At 39.4% G+C, this 19701-nt stretch overlaps 2 protein-coding genes across 2 annotated transcripts; one reads left to right on the forward strand and one right to left on the reverse strand.

Moving 5' to 3' along the window:
• Positions 1–975: 975 nt before the first annotated feature.
• Positions 976–3219, reverse strand: LOC143885963 (uncharacterized). Its single transcript, XM_077389990.1, has 2 exons — positions 3117–3219; positions 976–3062 (listed from the first exon to the last, which is right to left on the reverse strand). The coding sequence occupies exons 1-2, from the start codon at positions 3217–3219 to the stop codon at positions 976–978; spliced, it is 2190 nt and encodes a 729-aa protein (XP_077246105.1).
• Positions 3220–8020: 4801 nt separating this feature from the next.
• Positions 8021–8638, forward strand: LOC143886202 (uncharacterized). The gene has a single exon (XM_077390154.1). It carries the CDS (start codon positions 8104–8106, stop codon positions 8536–8538), a length of 435 nt encoding a protein of 144 aa, XP_077246269.1. The 5' UTR covers positions 8021–8103; the 3' UTR covers positions 8539–8638.
• Positions 8639–19701: the final 11063 nt, after the last annotated feature.

Genomic DNA, 19701 nt, shown 5'->3' on the forward strand with positions numbered 1-19701 from the left:
TGTGTCGTGGATGCTATGTCCTTTGAGTGGTTGTATGCACTTTCATTGGCTTACACCTACTCTCTTTCCTTTTGTTCCACCTTTTTTGGTGATGACAAAAGGGGGAGAATATTTGAGCTCCCAAGTCATAATAATATGCATATATTAAGGGGGAGTAAAGCTCTATGCTCCATTTTTTTGGGACATCAATGCCCATGAAACGAACAAAAAGGTCAATAAATAAAGGTTGCAAAATGACAAACTTTATTTCGCCCTTTCTTACCAGCAGGGAAAAGCTTTTTGCAAACTTTTTTGCAAAATGACAAACTTTTTGCAAAATGAACAAAAAGGTTATATATACAACCAATTTAATTTTCCAGTTCTTGAATTTTCTTACCAGCAGGGAAAAGCTTATTTTAATAATGCTTGCAAGGTAGAACTCATTCGAGCTTCAGAAAACTGGGCAGCCTTCAACTATGATAACCCATTCCACCTTAAGAAAATAGGGTTTCCCTCCAAAAATTACAGTATACCAGTAATTACAGTATACCATTAATTACAGTATAACAAAGAATACAGTATTCCACCTTCAAAAAATTGGGTTTCCCTCATAAAACTGGGCAGCCTTCAACTATGCACACCACTAATTACAGTATACCATTAATTACAGTATAACAAAAAATAGAGTATTCCACCTTCAGAAAATTGGGTTTCCCTCATAAAACTGGGCAGCCTTCAACTATGCACACCACTAATTACAGTATACCATTAATTACAGTATAACAAAAAATAGAGTATTCCACCTTCAAAAAATTGGGTTCTCCTCAGAAAACTTGCCAGCCTTCAACTATGCACACCACTAATTACAGTATACCAAAAAAGGGTTTCCCTCAAAAAATTATTATATACAGCAACTAATTACTGTGCACACTTTCAATTAATCCACTTCTCCTCCTTCATCCAACTGGAGCCTCCAATGCATTCTCCGCGGAATAATTACGTGAAAAAAGGAGCTGCACAAGGTACACCCGACCTACAACACCACCACCACACCGAATAAGTATGGAATCGGGGATGTTCTATACTACTTATTGACCTCAATATATTACGTATCATGTACCTATTGAAAACGGGGGCAGAGGGTCCAATGGAAGATTCATCAGGGAGTTGTCTCTCCATGGGAGGTTCTCTGCAAGTCCTTTTGTTGTGGCCTAGTTTTCCACAGATGGTACATTTGCGATGCACTCCACTCTGCAATTCGCGGTCAGATCTTCTCGTTCGCGGCCGTCCAGGTGGTCTTTTCGCTATTGGAGGTAATACAGTCTGCAGAGGTTCTGGAGGCAGTTCCCATTGAGTGCGATCTACTGTAGGGTGAAGCACCTCACAGTACGTTTCCCGATACATCTCTATACGAAACCATTTATGGCAATAATCGTACTCATCAAAATCTGTGATGGCAATGGCTGCCATGGCATGTCCGCACGGAAGGCCAAGCGTTTGGAACTCACGACATGTACAGGTTTGTTGCAGCAAGTTTACGACATCATGATGATCACGGGACCTTACTTCAAATTCGTACACACCTACTCGATAAGCAGTATATCCGCGACCCTGTTCCCTGGCCAGACCCAAATGTTTTTCTGCATAATGCGTGCACTTTGTTTCCCATTGAAGGCCCATCGCTTGACGTTTCTGTATGTATTCGGAGCTCTTAAAACAAGTCAGCTCCACCGCAGCTGCAATCGGCAATTTTCTGGCATCCTTTAGCACTGCATTGTAACACTCCGATCTATTGGTGGTCAACACATCATATCTTTCCCCCTTGAAGTAAAAACTAGCCCAGTTTTCCTTCGGAATAGCGGCTATCCAGTTGTGTGCATTTTCATTCCTCGCCTTAATTTTTTCCATTGTGTCTCTGAAAATACTCTCTCTCAAAGCCCTAGCAGCTCTCCAGAACAATTTCTTAAGTAAAGGGTCTTTGAAGTCGGTGTACAGATTGGCGGCGAGGTGACGCATGCAGTAGCTATGGTTTGCAATAGGCATTACTTTAGGCACTGCTTGCATCAACCCATTTTGTCGATCGGAGCACAGGGTCAATGCGCCTATCCCCTCAGGCAATACGTGCCGCTTCACCAAATAGAGGAACCAGCACCAGCTATCTTCGTTCTCAGTCTCGACAACACCAAAAGCTAATGGAACTAAGCCGTTGTTCCCGTCTACCCCAACTGCGGTCAGTAAGATTCCAAGATACTTTCCACGTAGATGCGTCCCATCGACCAAAACTATCGATCTGAGTGTTCGTTGGAAAGAACGTATGCTGGGACCAAATGCCCAGAATAAGCGAGCAAATTTATCATCTCCCCCTGGATGTAGATCTCTCGCTCGAAAAACACGCATGTAGGTGCCCGGGTTTGTTCTCATCATCTCAACTATCAGTGCAGGGAGCAAGCGGTACGAGTCCTCCACATTTCCACACTTTATTTCAAGGATGATGTTCATCGCAAGGTGTGCTCTACGGTAGGTCATGGTTATACCCCAGTGCGACTTCATGTACTGTCTTATGATCCTTGTCCCCACATCTTCTGGACGGTCAAATAGGGGTAAGCATGTCTCGGCAACCCATGGGGATGTAGCTAGATGATTATCATTGCCCTTTAAGTGAGATGTACACGTATGGTCGCTCACAAACTTCTTCACTAACACATAAGTCATACGGCTAATGCCTGATATACGCCACTTGCAACCTGGTTCCTTGCATACAACGGCATACTTCTTGGGAGTTGACCGTGACTTCTTGAACATGAATCGCTGCCGAATTGCATACTCCTTAACGGCCTTTTTGAACTGCTTCATATTTGGATACATAGCCCCAACAGTTAACTCATCGAACTGAAGATTATCTGCATCTACCTCATCAGCCCCAACATACATGTCGTCTACTTCCAGTGGCCGACTTGTGCCAGCAGGTAGAAATGGCCAACCATTGGCGGTAGGGGGAGCCACTTCAGGATCATGGGCGGCCTCATCACCCTCCTCATCCTGAACCTCAGCCTCAGCCTCGTCATCATCCTCATCATCATCCTCTGCAGGATCATCATCATTGTCATCTTCAGTTCTAAATTCTTCGAAATCACAACCGAAGACATGAAAATCATCCTCCAAAACGTTAATATGCTCCAACGGCACATCTGCATCATTCCCGGGGACAATGATATCTTCGGAGGTAGGGTTCTCATACATATCGTCCGAGAAGTTTTCATTTTGGCCAACTCGTACCCTACACAGTTCAACAATATAAAATTAGGATAGTAGATTGAGTACTTCAATATAAATAAAATTGTACAAGACATACCTTGAACTAAATTGGGCCGAGTCACCTCCTATGCTTGTATTACCCAATTCTGTTTCATATTCTCTTTCTAAGTCTACTTCAAAACGAGAGTCGGGAGTGACAGTTACTCGTTCCGATGGATATCTTAGGTGTCGAATCGGTGGAACGGAAGTAGGAGGTATGCATGCATTATGAGAGGGATTTTGAGAGGGAATCGGTGGTACAGAAGTCAAACGTATGGGCAGGTTATGAGAGGGATTTCGAGGTGAAAAGGAAGTAGAAGGTATGACATTGTTTGTGGGCAGAATTGAAGAATAAGATGAATTTAGGCCATTGTCAATTTTTGTTATGTATAGCATCACAGAGTTGAAATTATCTTTCTCAAGCACCTTAACCAACGATTGGAAGATTTCATCGCTATCGACGTCGATTAGAGTGCTTATATATGGATCAACAACATATCGACATTTGATGGATAGTGACACCCCTCCTCCAATACTCCCAATTCGACTGTGGATTAGAGCCTCCAATTCTTTAAGATTCATTCGGGGACTTACCAATAACAATTTCTTACTCCCACCAACATATTCCCAATTAACTTCATCCTTCAGTATGCCATCATAGTGTAACAGCAGAGAAAGCATTGTGCGTGCCAGTTTACGAAGACCTGCAAAGGGCAGACAAGATATGATAAGAACCAGTACGTAAAGGGGGCTTCTCAAGGCGAATAAGTAGAGGCCGACATAAGCAAAACCTTCGGAGGCACACGTTGAAAGAAGAAAATATGACCTTCCTGATTGAAAACTTGTCTGCAAAAGGAGTATATGATATGGTTAAGACTTAAACATGAGAAGAAGATGATAACATATTTTTTCTCAGTACATTTAATACCAGACTGAAGCATGGAAATAATTTAACATAAGTGAACATTGCATTTCAAGTACACAGGTCACAGTACGAAATCTAGTTTAAAGACGAAATCTACGAGAAATTAGTTTAACATCTTACATCTGGCAAGGATATAATATTTTCTTAATTAAATTACAGCAGAAGGGATTATGGGCACTCAAATGGGGTAGAAGAAGTACCCTTGGATGGTCCATCAAATCCAGAAGAAAGTCCTGAAGTTGAAAGTCATGGGTTTTCAGCTACAAAAAAGGGGTTATTAGTACCTAAGGGGGGCTTCTCAAGGCCAACCGAGGGGAGCTATGCATGGTATTAGAGAAGGGATTATGGGCACTCAAATGGGGTAGAAGAAGTACCCTTGGAGGGTCCATCAAATCCAGAAGATGGTCCTGAAGTTCAAAGTCATGGGTTTTCAGCTACAAAGAAGGGGTTATTAGTACCTAAGGGGGGCTTCTCAAGGGCAACAGAGGGGACCTATGGATGGTATTAGAGAAGGGATTATGGGCCCTCAAATGGGGTAGAAGAAGTACCCTCGGAGGGTCCATCAAATCCAGAAGATGGTCGTGAAGTTGAAAGTCATGGGTTTTCAGCTACAAAAAGGGGTTACTAGTACCTAAGGGGGGCTTCTCAAGGGCAATAGAGGGGACCTATGGATGGTATTAGAGAAGGGATTATGGGTACTCAAATGGGGTAGGAGAAGTACCCTCGGAGGGTCCATCAAATCCAGAAGAAGGTCCTCAAGTTTAAATTCATGGGTTTTCAGCTACAAAGAAGGGGTTATTAGTACCTAAGGGAGGCTTCTCAAGGGCAACCGAGGGGAGCTATGCATGGTATTAGAGAAGGGATTATGGGCACTCAAATGGGGTAGAAGAAGTACCCTTGGAGGGTCCATCAAATCCAGAAGAAAGTCCTGAAGTTGAAAGTCATGGGTTTTCAGCTACAAATAAGGGGTTATTAGTACGTAAGGGGGGCTTCTCAAGGGCAATAGAGGGGAGCTATGCATGGTATTAGAGAAGGGATTATGGGCCCTCAAATGGGGTAGAAGAAGTACCCTTGGAGGGTCCATCAAATCCAGAAGAAAGTCCTGAAGTTGAAAGTCATGGGTTTTCAGCTACAAAAAAGGGGTTATTAGTATTTAAGGGGGGCTTCTCAGGGGCAATAGAGGGGAGCTATGCATTGTATTAGAGAAGGGATTATGGGCCCTCAAATGGGGTAGAAGAAGTACCCTTGGAGGGTCCATCAAATCCAGAAGAAAGTCCTGGGGTTTTCAGCTACAAAAAAGGGGTTATTAGTACCTAAGGGGGGCTTCTCAAGGGCAATAGAGGGGAGCTATGCATGGTATTAAAGAAGGAATTATGGGCCCTCAAATGGGGTAGAAGAAGTACCCTTGGAGGGTCCATCAAATCCAGAAGATGGTCGTGAAGTTGAAAGTCATGGGTTTTCAGCTACAAAGAAGGGGTTATTAGTACCTAAGGGGGGCTTCTCAAGGGCAACCGAGGGGAGCTATGCATGGTATTAGAGAAGGGATTATGGGCCCTCAAATGGGGTAGAAGAAGTACCCTTGGAGAGTCCATCAAATCCAGAAGATGGTCGTCAAGTTGAAAGTCATGGGTTTTCATCTACAAAAAATGGGTTATTAGTACCTAAGGGGGGCTTCTCAAGGGCAACCGAGGGGAGCTATGCATGGTATTAGAGAAGGGATTATGGGCACTCAAATGGGGTAGAAGTACCTTTGGAGGGTCCATCAAATCCAGAAGAAAGTCCTGAAGTTGAAAGTCATGGGTTTTCAGCTACAAAAAAGGGGTTATTAGTACCTAAGGGGGGCTTCTCAAGGGCAATAGAGGGGAGCTATGCATGGTATTAGAGAAGGGGTTATGGGCCCTCAAATGGGGTAAAAGAAGTACCCTTGGAGGGTCCATCAAATCCAGAAGATAGTCGTCAAGTTGAAAGTCATGGGTTTTCAGCTACAAAAAAGGGGTTATTAGTACCTAAGGGGGGCTTCTCAAGGGCAATAGAGGGGAGCTATGCATGGTATTAGAGAAGGGATTATGAGCCCTCAAATGGGGTAGAAGAAGTACCCTTGGAGGGTCCATCAAATCCAGAAGATGGTCGTCAAGTTGAAAGTCATGGGTTTTCAGCTACAAAAAAGGGGTTTCTCAAGGGCAATAGAGGGGAGCTATGCATGGTATTAGAGAAGGGATTATGGGCCCTCAAATGGGGTAGATGAAGTACCCTTGGAGGGTCCATCAAATCCAGAAGATGGTCGTCAAGTTGAAAGTCATGGGTTTTCAGCTACAAAAAGGGGTTATTAGTACCTAAGGGGGGCTTCTCAAGGGCAATAGAGGGGAGCTATGCATGGTATTAGAGAAGGGATTATGGGCCCTCAAAAATTCAATCCCTACACTCTTCAAACTCATGTCTGTCTTCTTTTTGCAAGCACTTTCACATTTAACACCAAAGCTAAATGGGATAGCATGAGTTTTGATATACTAATAATAGCAATATCTTATGGAGCACAACCACCATTTGCGGATTATCATATCACACTGCCACATTTCTCTTAAATAAAATCTTTGCAAATTATTTCTTTCAGATAGTAAAGAAAATAATATGAAAGATAACAAGGGGGTGAAGGCAATGGAGAAAGATATGTGATTGTATAAGAATGCCATCTGAAAACATGTACCCCAACTGTAAGAACGGTGTGTTTGCCACAAATGGTTTATTTTTTCTCTAAATATACACTCAACTCCTATTGTTAAAGCATCAATTTCTTTAATGTTTATCTTTTCAAGAATTTGTTGCTCAAAATAAATGGATGTTAAGAAAGCTTTTATTCATGGAAAGTTCAAAAGCATAAATGTAGTTCAAAAGCTTTTAGTATGAGAGGTGAGACTACAAACTACATCTACATCTCTACTATGACAGGTGAGAATACAAATTTGTCAACTGACTACAAACTACATCTCTACTTCGTACTCACACCGAAGACAAATCATGAAAAATAAACTGAGACCAGGTAGGGTTTACTGTTTTCCAGGTTTCATACGTGCTTCACCTTCGTCGAGATCGCCGGAGAGATTGCCTACGGCTCTGTTTGGTTGTCAAAAATCAGGCATCTCATTAGAATTTCGTGGGAATTTTAGATGCCGGCACGTCGTTTGGTTGTGTTTTTCAAACCCGATGGTCAAAACACCCACAACAATGTCGGGATACGGTCGGCCCACGTGGCTCTCCAATGAGAACCGAATGGCAAACCCCCAAAACCGAGTTTCTGTATTAGAATTTCAACAGGAATGGCCTTCTCAAACGACGGATGAGGCTCCACGCACTGCTTCGTCGCATATCTTCCGCTAAATTCTTGTAACCAAATGGCATTTGGGAATTTAGTTCCAACAAAATCCTAGTAAGCATCCCTACAACCAAACGTTACTTCAAAACCCCACCCCCATAAGGTCCTTTCATTGCCATTCTGCACAAATCCCCTTTCACTCCCCCTTCCCGCCGAGATTCACGAACCAAACAGACCCGTAGAGATCGCCGGAGAAGAGGACGGAAAAAAAAAAACACAGACGGGAGGAAAGAAGAGGGAAGAGAAAGAGAGGGAAACTGAAATGCTTTTTATTTCTTAAAAGTCATATCACCTATTTCTGCCACAAGGGCATTCTCGTCATTGAAAATTTAGAAAACCAAATTTTGACCCCCTTATGTCATTTTTGCTATAGCTAGACCCCAGTGTCATTATACGATTTATTTGACCCCCCTACGTCAAATCTTCTAAAGTCTAAAACCGTTTAAAAACCCAACATCTCTCTCTCTCTCTCTCTTTCTTCTTCCCTACGAAAACCCTAACCCTACGAAAACCCTAACCCTTGAGCTCTGTACTAATGGCGACTGGAGGGCGTTTTAGAGAACTCTTCAAAAAGTACGGAAAAGTTGCCCTCGGAGTTCACCTCTCTGTATCTGCAGCTTCTATTACTGGGCTCTACGTTGCAATCAACAACAACGTAGATGTTGAATCAATGCTTGGAAAAATTGGGCTTTCGGGAGGATCCAAATCCGAACCCGAGCCCACTGCAACTATGTCTATTCCTCAAACCGGAGAGGTTGTGGTAGAGGAATGGAACCCAAATCAGTCCCCACAGGAGCCTAAGAAAAAGAACAAAACCGTTGAATTGGCGGCTTCTAGTGGTGGTGCCCTAGCATTGGCAGTGCTTTGCAACAAAGCGCTGTTTCCTATTCGGGTTCCAATCACAGTCGCGCTTACTCCTGCAGTCTCTAGATTCTTGGCGAGGCGGAAGATTATCAAGACCCCTGTATGATTTTGTTTCATCTAATTTGGAAAAAAAAGGAAAGAATGTTATAAACTGGTCATCTGTTGTTTTATAAATTTGCGGCTTTTTATTGATGGGCTTTGATGGATCTTATTCTATTGAAAAATGGGTGCTTGTTGAATTTTTTTATTTATTTATAATGACTGATTAAGCTATAGCAGATTTGATGTAATTCTTGGCTTAAGAACCCTGATAGTTTAGCAATTTTGTATTGAATGTGGGAAGTTATTGGTCAGGTTAGGATTATGTTTGATGGTGAGAAGTCATCTGTTGTTCAATATATTTGTGGGTTTTGATGGATCTTATCATATTGAAAAATGGGTGCTTGTTGAATTTTTTTATAATGATTTGATTACTTGTGTGATAGCAGATTTCATGAAATTCTTAGCTTAAGAATCCTGATCATTTAGCAATTTTGTATTGAAGGTGAGAAGTTATTGATTAGGGTAGGGATTATGTTTGATGGTGAGAAGTTATTGATTAGGATAGGGATTGTGTTTGAAGTTGAGAAATTATTGATTAGGATAGGGGTAATGTTTCAATTATTTTGAAAAGTTCAGGACCAAACTGGAAGTCCTTGCAAGCTCCTTAATTCTTAGGATCCTATTGAATTAGCACTCTATTTAAAATCCATTTGGACCCTAACTTAATTTTAATGTGACGGATTATGGCTTTATATATCAAGATCATGTTAGGATCCAGAAAGTTATGGTCCATATTCAGGATCCACGAGAGTTTTGGACACTTGGTTCTAATTTTAATGTGATGGATTATGGATTGTTTTTCAAGATCTAGTATCCGAGAAGTTACATCATTAAAAAAAAGTTATTATAAGTTATGGGTCATGCCCAGGATCTGCAGAGATTTAGACACTTGCACTAATTTTAGTCTGAAGAACTATGGATTTATATTTCAAGAACCAATTAGGATCTGACAAGATATGGGTACATATTCAAGATACATGGAGATGTCTAAAATATCCTAAAATATTGTGTATAGTTTATTGCTTTTTAGATCCTACTTTACGAGTCTAGGTCATGATCCCTTTCGAATCGACCATCCATGAGAGTGTCCTAGGTGTTGTACACAATTAGATTTTAAGGTTGAGTGAGGGAAGAGGGAAGAAACCAGTGTTTCAAAATGCAGATGTGGGTCAAACGTAGTATAAAAAATCATAGTCGACTCGGCACAACGTGGTCGAGTACTCAGTTGATGTCATGGAGTGAGCGCAATTGTGACCAGAACACGAATTGGGAATAGGGCTTTGTTGCAAAGGACCGCCAGAGCGAGAGCACTACCACTCGAAGCCACCAATTCGACCGTTTTGTTTTTCTTCTTTGGCTCTGGCAAGGACTGAGACGTCTCCGGTTTGAGGAAAGGACATGGTTGAATTGGGTTTGGGTTCGGGCTTAGATCCGCCCGAAAGCCCAATCTTTCCGAGCATGGATTCAACGTCTACGTTGTTGTTGATGGCAACTTAGAGACCAGTAATAGAAGCTGCAGAGACGGAGAGGTGAACACCGAGAGAAACTTTGCCATATTTCTTGAACATCTCTCTAAAGCGCTCTCCAGTGGCCCTTGGATCAGAGCTCAGCTTAGGATTTTCGTAGGGAAGAAGGGAGTGAGTGATAAATGTTGGGTTTTAGGGTTTAAGTCGATGAGAAAAAGAGAGAGAGGGTTTTGGCCCACGTGTGCTATAATCGGATCGGCAAAGTCCCGTGTCAATGGCGTCATTGATTAGGATAGGGATTATGTTTGAAGGTGAGAAATTATTGATTATGATATGGGTTTTGTTTGAATTACTTTGAAAAGTTCAGGATTAAACTGAAAGTGTCCTTACAAGCTCCTCAATTCTTAGGATCCTATCGAATTGAAAATCTGTTTAAGATCCATTTGGACACTAACATAATTTTAATGGGACAGATTTTGGCTTTATATTTCAAGATCACGTTAGGATCCAAAAAGTTATGGGGTCCATATTCGGATCTTTGAGAGTTTTGGATACTTCCACTAATTTTAATGTGACATTACGTATTTACTTTTCAAAATCACACTAAGATTCGAAAAGTTACATCATTCTAATAAAAAGTTATAACTTATGGGTCCATATCTAGGATCCTCAAAGATTTGGACACTTCCACTAATTTTAATGGGACGGATATGGATGTGTATTTCAAGATCCCATTAGCATCCGAAAAGATATTGGTCCATATTCAAGATCGACGGAGATGTCTAAAATGTCCTAAAATCTTGTGTGTAGTTTATTATAAATTATAAGGGAAATGTTGGGGTTAAGTCGGGGTGTCAATGAATCCACTTGGGATCGGATCTACCTATTTCTTGGTCACAATCCATTTAAGATCACTTATTAGGCGGATCTTTTTTGAAGTGCTTTTTAGATCAACTTTCACGATCCATTTCGAATCGGACAGTCCATTGGAGTGTCCCAAGTGTTGTATAGGGTTTAGGGTCAAGTGAAGAAAGAGGGAAGAAACTCTAGAGAGAAAGAAGAATCGTCGTGGAAATGAAAAGTAGCAACATAAAATGTTGCGTCATTTTGACTAGAGTTTTTAAATATTATGAAATTACCCCTCGTGAATATACATAAATGAACATAAACATGTATGGTATATTTGTACATTTCACCCTCCATTCAAATCTCTCTCTCTCTCTCTCTCTCTCTCTCTCTCTCTCTCTCTCTCTCTCTCTCTCTCATTTCCTTCTTCCCTACGAAATCCCTAAGCTGAGCTCTATCCAATGGCCACCACAGGGTGCTTAAGGGAGCTGGTGAAGAAATATGGTAAATTCGCCATCGATGTTCACTTCTCTGTCTCTGCCGCTTCCATCATTGGCCACTACTTTTCCATCAACAATAACATTGATATCGAATCACTACTCAGAAAGATTGGCCTTTGAGCCAAAATCTGAACCCTATGCAACCAAGTCTCTTCCTCAAACCGAAGATGGTTTCGTTGTCGCCCTGGACTGGAACTCGTTGTCGGAGTTGTCGGAACCGAAGAACAACAACAAAATTGCTAATAGCGGCTTCGAGTGGTAGTGCTCTTGCTCTAGTAGTTGCTTGCAACAAATCCCTATACCCAATTCGTGTTCCGATCAAAATTGCACTCACTCGGGCCATCTCTAGATTCTTGGCAAGGCAGAGGACCCTCAAGACCCATGTGTGATTTAGCTTTCCATTCCATCTCTTTCTAATTTGGAAAAAGAAAAGAACACTATTTTGTACATGTGAAACAACCAGTTACTCCAACAACTTAAGCTCTTGGAGAAGGTGTTATTAAATCTCTTATACTTTAACACTCCCCCTCACGCACCCCCTCTTTTTAGTTTTGGCCTACACGTGGCACATGTGGCGCCCTTTTTTGGGTTTTGGTCATTGCATGTGGAATTTTGTCGGAACCGAAGAACAAATCACTATACCCAATTCGTGTTCCGATCAAAATTGCACTCACTCGGGCCATCTCTAGATTCTTGGCAAGGCAGAGGACCCTCAAGACCCATGTGTGATTTAGCTTTCCATTCCATCTCTTTCTAATTTGGAAAAAGAAAAGAACACTATTTTGTACATGTGAAACAACCAGTTACTCCAACAACTTAAGCTTTTGGAGAAGGTGTTATTAAATCTCTTATACTTTAACACTCCCCCTCACGCACCCCCTCTTTTTAGTTTTGGCCTACACGTGGCACATGTGGCGCCCTTTTTTGGGTTTTGGTCATTGCATGTGGAATTTTACTATCAAGGAGGTTTGAACCGAGGACCTTTGCTCTGGTACCATGTGAAAGAACCAGTTACTCCAATAGCTTAAGCTTTTGGAGAAGGTGTGATTTAATATTTTATACTTTAACAGTACATGCTAGCACCGTTATGGAAACTGGTTGTATGCATAGTTTTAAAACTCCCCCGTGCCATTGTGGATTCCCCCGAGTCAACACCTTTTTGCCTTGGCTGCATTCTCCGTGTTTTGCCCTATAGAGTCATTAAAAATTCCTTGATTCCCGAGTTATGACCGTGTCAACCGAATACTTAGCCGCGTCAACCGAGTACTTGACCGTGTCGTGCCGAATCGACTAGGATTTTCTTCGACCGTGTTTTGAAACACCGGTCGTATGTTGTTCAATAAATTTGTGGCTTTATCATTATTGAAAAATGGATGCTTGTTGAAATTTTTGATAATGATTGATTAATCGATAGCAGATTTCATGAAACTCTTAGCTTAAGAACCCTGATAATTTAGCAATTTTGTATTGAAGGTGAGAAGTTGCTGATTAGGATAAGGATTGTTTTTGAGTTACTTTGAAAAGATCAGGACCAAACTGAAAATCCTTAGTTCCGCCCGAGAGCTGTAGGAAGAATTGTTGTGCTAACTTGGTTTGACTCTATAATCTATCTTGTTTTGCACTTTCCCAACAGAGCTCTTACTCAATGTTTCATTGTTTTCATCAAGAAAAACAAATCCACATGGCCTATGATCCTCAATTCTTGCTGAGCGTGGATTAACTTGGCTATGTCACTTCTTAATACTTTTGCCTTCTCAACACTCTGAAGTACTGCATACACCAGACTATGATGACCTCCTCACAGTCTGCACTCCTGTTATGAGAATAATTTCCCTTACAAATCATGTACATCACAAAACTGATCATATCCTTCAATCTTTGTTATGGGTATTCTTTCTTTTTCCCCTTCTGAGTTGACTCATTCAACTGAGTTCACTCCTCAGGCGAGACTTTTATTACTATTTAATAGACATATCAAATTGCAGTGCTCTTTAAACATCAATGCCTTATTATTTGCCTTCTTGCCTTTGCAAAAGATTCCTGGTTCCTTTCATCATTGTTACATGGTACAACGTATTAACATGTGATATCTTGACCATAGTAGCCGGAAACTCTTTAGGCATGTGGGAAACTCGTTTCTCCTAAAATGCGTTTTGGAAATGTTTCCGAAATGTGATAAAAAAAATATTGGGGAAACATTTCCAAAACACATGGGAAACATATGAGAAACTTATGTGAAACATGTGCATAGCGCATTTGTTCTCTCTCCCTTTCCTATGTATTGACAATCTCGATCTTTTTCTTTCTTTGTTTTTCAAACGAAGCTTTCTGCCATGTAAAAAGAAACACGTGTGAAACACATGAGTGATGTGTGAAAAACTCATAGAAAATGTATGTGTAACGTGTGAGGAAACGTGCGAAACTTGCGAAAACTATTTCGAAAAAAGGCACAAAAAATTGTGGAATAGATATTTATAAAGAAAAAAAATAGAAAAATAAGAAATAGAAAATAGAAAATTGAAATTAATAAATTTTAAATATACAAAACCATATATTTCATGTTTTCCTTGTGTTTTATGTGTGTTTTCATTGACGTTTCTCTGTTTTCATTGACGTTTCTCCATCATTTATAAAACGTTTCTAATGTGTTTCCAAAGATGTTTCTCAATGCGTTTCTCGTAGCTTTCCTGTTTCTCATTTCCAAGGTTTAAAATTTCGGTTTCGGTAACCGTTTCAGACCCCACCAAAAAACTGAAATTTCGGTCCGAAATTTGGTAATTTGGTTCGAAATTACGAACCCAAATTTCGAAATTTTGGACCGAAATTCCAAAATTTCGGCGTAACACTTTTTTTTTAATAAATAATGTCATTAAACCGAAATTTCGGACCGAAATTACCGAAATCCGAAGGGCGAAAAATGGAATTTCGGAAAATTCCGGTTTCGGTCCCCACCGGTAACCGGAATTTCGGATTTCGGTCGAAATTTTAAACCATGCTCATTTCCCTCTATTTTTTCCATGTGTTTCCCATTTTCGTTTCAAGTTTTGCTTCCTAAATTCGTTTGCCAGGTAACTATAGTCTTGACTACTTAGCTAGCTTGGTGATCTGATTACTTTATTAGTATCAATCCACTGACGGTCCCTTTTGAAGTACATGGTTTTTTTTTTTATTCAGTTCAAAATATCACCTCATCATGGAGAACATTGATTTTATTTTATTTTGAAATGGTGGAGGAAAATTGGAATTACTATAGCCTTTGCAATCTAAGAAAGATGATTTATCACATTTTGATGTTCTTTCTTATTGATCCTTTTTTTTTCTGAGAATAATTGTCAATCGTTTCTAATTCTCTTCAATGTTAATAAAGGTGGGATATTCGAAGAAAATTAAGGAACCAATAAGACCAGCAAGGGAGTATAGGCGGTGAAAGCATTACTCTTCCTTGGCCTCAATATTGAAGCTTTCCTTATGATTTATCTTGTGGCACTGCTCAATCACCTTAATCCTGAAAACCCTCTTTAGCATGTGTGAATGTGGCACACTATATGCAGAGAGGTTAAAGAAAAGATTAATAAGAAAGAGAAGTGAACATACTTTCTATGATGAATTTCACTGAAACAAAATAATAGCACTAGCCTACCACTCCTGTCCTTTTAACTTATTTTCTATTTCTTCTCAGATCCCTTAGTAGCAGATCTCCAAAACAATTTGTTACCTTACCATTCAAAAAAAAAAAAAAAACAATTTGTTTCCTTGTCTTCCCAGCCACAATTCCATTGGTGACCTTTCCCTACTTGATTCTCCATTCTCATGCTGACTTGAGCTCTGTGTGCTTCTCCATAATCATCCTTTGACATCTCCCCAAATTACTTATTCCCGAAAGAAAAAGTGTTGTGCTAACTTGGTTGAGCCCATCCTCGTGAAAGCCACATCTAGATAATCTTGAATCCGACTTTACCAAGAGAGCTCCTATTCAATAGTTCATTGTTTTCATCAAGCAAAAACAAATTCACACGCCCTTTGATCCTCAAAAGTTACTGAGTGTGGATTATTTTGGCTATGTCACTTCTTAATACTTTGGCTTAACATTGAAAAGTACTTAATGCACCAGTTGTGATGACATCACATCATCATCACAATTTGCACTTCTGTTATGAAAATCATAATAATTATTCTTTCAAATCCTGTTGATCCTCTTCTTCTGAGGAGTGATGACATAACCAGTTGTATCTCTCAATCTTTTTTTGGGTATTCTTTCTTTCTTTCTTTTTTCCTCTCTAAGTCGACTCTTTCAACCAAGTTTATGCTAAAGACCAGACCTTTCATTACTCTTCATTGAACATATCAAATTGCAGTGCTCTTTAAACCTCAATGCCTGATTATTAGCCTTCTCGCCTTTGTAAAGGATTCCTGCTTCCTTTCATCTTTGTTTGAAGTACAACATAGAAACATATGGTATCTTGATTATTTAGCTATCTCGGAGCTTAGCTAACCTTTTTAGTATCAATCCATTGGTGGCCCCTTCTGAGGTATCTGGTTTTTTTATGAAGTTCAAAAATATCACCTGATCAAAGATGAACATTGAAATTACTGTAGCCTTTGCAATCTATGAAAGATGATCCATCACATTTTTTATGTTCTTAAATTCTCAAGCGTTTGCTATTCTCTCCAATGTTACTGTCAAAATGTTCGAAGAAAATTAAGGAACCAATAAGACCAGCAGAGGGTTATAGTAGGTGAAGGCATTACTCTTCCTCAGAGCCTCAATATTGAAGCTCTCCTTATTGTTTTTCTTATGGCGGTGTTTTTTTTTTTTTTCTTTAAATGGTTTTTATGGCAGTGTTCGATCACTGTAATCCTTAAAACCCTCTTAAGCATGTGTAAATGTGGCATAAAATAAACAAAGAGGTTGTAGAAAGAGAAGTGAATATAATTTCTATAATGAATTTCACTGAAACAAAATAATAACATTCTCCTACCACTTTTGTCCTTTTAACTTATTTTCTATTTCAACTCAAATCTTTAAGTAGCAGATCTCCCAAACAGTTCGTTACCTTGTCTTCACAGCCATGACTCCATTTGTGACCTTTCCCAATTTGATTCTCCATTTTTTATGCTGACTTGAAGCTCTGTGTCCTCACAAAAGCCACATCTAGATATATTGGATTTGGCTTTTGCAGTTACTCGATATTTCATTGTTTTCATCTAGTAAAAGCAAATTCACACGGCCTCTTGCTGAGTATTGATTAATTTGGCCTTCTCAACATTGTAATGTACTCCATGCACCAGACTATGATAACCTCTCATCATGCTCACAATTTGCACGTCTGTTATGAGAATCATTTTCCTGTATATGCCCATCTTCCAAGGACACAACTGACTGTACCCTTCGTTTTTTTTATACCCCTCGTTCCTTGTTATGGGTATTCTCTCTCTTTCTTTTTTTTCCCTTCTGAGATGACTCTTTCAACCGAGTTTATGCTTAGACCAGACCTTTCATTGCTCTTCATCAAACATATCCAGATTCTTCTAAATTGGTGAATAATCCGTGTAGGACACATCTCGGATTCCAATACTACAAGATTCTCGGAGACACTTCTCTTTTATGTGTTGTTTCTGAATACTACTACCACAACTTTACAATTACCATATGTTTTTGAGTTTTACCCATCCTAGTATTAAGTTTCTTAAATGAAAATAAAATATTATATCTACTTGCTATTAAAATATTCAATATATTACTTGTTATAACCGTATTATTATGTAAAAAAATAAAATTTGCGAATTGATTAAAATATTTTGGTGAATCCAATCATTATTTTTGAGGTTTGCCGAATCCGACTCTCGAAAGCTGTGTCGGATTCTGACACTCGTATCCGTACTGATCAATATAGAACATATCAAATTGCATCAAGTTGAACGGGCTTTAAACCTTGTAAAAGATTACTGGTTCCTTTCATCCTTGTTACAGAGTTACAGAGTGCTATTGCTATCACTTGAATCATATCCATTACCAGTCCTGAGAACCTGCTGAAACTTTCATTATTGTTCTTCGATATAAAATCCGACCCTGATAATGAAGGTTTGGTATTTCGGATTATGACTTGGTTATTGGATCCGCAACGATTTTAGCTTGAAAAATTGAATGATGTTAAACTCAACCCTGATGCTTAAAGTAGTAAACTAGTTCACAATGTGGTGAGGAATGCATACCGTGTTATTACCAGGATCCAAATACCTCACCTCTTTTCCTCTTTCATTGCTATTGATAAAGAAGGATGTTTGCAGCTTCTCAGTTGTTCAAGAACCAATATTCTTAAAGACATGAAAGTTCCTCAATAATGATCTCTTTTGGAGATTTGGACCCCTCATACTACGATTAGAACATTAATTTCGGCTGAGATAATAGATTGATTTATGCATATTTTTACGATTGTTTTCTTCTTCTGGTACAAAGATTGAATGTTCTTCATATCTATCATGCTATGAAATCTTTATCAGGTATTTGTGGAATATAATGGCATGCTAATTGACTAAAGGGGCAGTTTGGATACATGGATTTATAATATAGGATTGTAAAATCCTGGATTTTCTTGTTAAAACATGAATTCTATAAGCTAAAACCTGATTTTACAATCCTAAATTATAATACCCAGGTTTTATAAAAATCCATGTATCCAAATGGCCCCTAAAACCCATGTTTTAGCTTATAAAATCGAGGCTTTAGCTTGTAAAATTCAGGATTTTATAATCTTGGATTATAAAATACATGTATCCTTTATCTGGTGGGACTACTGGTCCCCATTGTAAGTTTGCTAGTATGAATATATTTGTCATTTTTCAAACAAAAAAAATAAAAAATACATGTATCCAAACGGCCTATAAGAATGTGGTACTCGTCCAATTAAGTCTTCTTTCAAATGCACATCAGACCACCATCGCCAATACTAAACAAAGCATTTTTATCTTAAGCAACAAGCTTCTCAAACAAAACTGGGGTGGATTTTCATGGACTTTTTGAGCATATAAATATGTGCATCTCTATCCATAACAATATGTGTGATGGACCCTCCAAAGTTGTCTGCGTAACAGTCTCAGAAGATTTCAAATTGAGTTTTGCTAGGAACGTTTTTTCAAGGCTCTGAGTACTGAAAGCCTAGTTCTTTTTATACATGCTAAGAAAAAAGGAAATATATACTTCTAGGCGATTTCACAAAAGCAATTTTGCAGCCCCTCTTTTTCACGAGAGAAGTGCCAACTATTATGAATTAAGGGCTTGTGGGAAACCGTACTTCCTGGATTTCCAATTACTTGTTTCCACAACATATTGGAAATCTGATTTTTTTTCACTGTCAGTCAGTCGCTGATTTGGAAATTCAAGGATTTGGATTTGATCCGGATCCAAATCACAACAAAAAGGGCTGCAAATGTGAGAAATCCAAATCAAAATCTTCACGGCATCCAAACAGGCCCGAACTGAATAAGATAAATTCAGCTATGAGGTGGCTCTTCTCTCTTTAGAGAGATTTGAGGGGGTGGTGAGTGAGGAGAGTATGGAATGGGGTTGGAAAATAGGGAAAACAAAACTCTAATTTTAGACACGGAATTTTTTTATTTGTTTTCCATCCCAATCACATGAACTCTTCACTTGAGGATCTGTCAAATCTCTCACCACCCTTTTAAACTTCTTTCACCTTGGGTAAACAAGTATTCTAGGAAAAATATTCCATGGAATATTTATGGGGCCAATTGTGAGAGGTGCCAAGAGGGAGGGAAACTTGAGAAGGTGGATGAGGGAAGGATAAAATGACACTTAAAAAGAAGAAGCAAAACCCAATTTTAAGTAGAGTATTTCTCATTTGCATCATTTTCAGGGATTTCTCATTCTCTACCCGCTTGTACCCTCTCAAAGGTCTTCCTCCTTGGCCCATCTCCCACAAGTCGGCCTACAAATATTCTATGGAATAATTTTTCATGGTTGCAAAATATGCGTCATAGTTGGAAACCATGTAAAGAGATGGGCAGAGGAGGGAGAGGAAGAGACATGAGAGGGATGGAGACATCATGAGAAATCCATAAAATGGTGAAAGACTTGTGCTACATAAAATTGAGTTTTTCTTTTCCTATTTTTATGGGCTTTTTAGTTTTTATGTTCCTTTCACATTCACCCTCTCAAGTCTCCCCCCACAAATATGTAACAAAGCCCCACAAATATTCCATGGAATATTTATTCATTGTTTCCAAACGTGGGAAATAACCTTTCCGCCCTTCATTTCCTAAACATGATTTGCCATTTCACTCACTTTTGGTTGCCTTTCCTGAAAATTATACCAATGAAGAAAATATAAAAGAATA

The sequence above is a fragment of the Tasmannia lanceolata genome, unplaced genomic scaffold (genome assembly GCF_043159265.1).
Source record: "Tasmannia lanceolata isolate RefF3 unplaced genomic scaffold, GAP_Taslan_0.1 ptg000011l, whole genome shotgun sequence".
Taxonomy (NCBI): domain Eukaryota; kingdom Viridiplantae; phylum Streptophyta; class Magnoliopsida; order Canellales; family Winteraceae; genus Tasmannia; species Tasmannia lanceolata.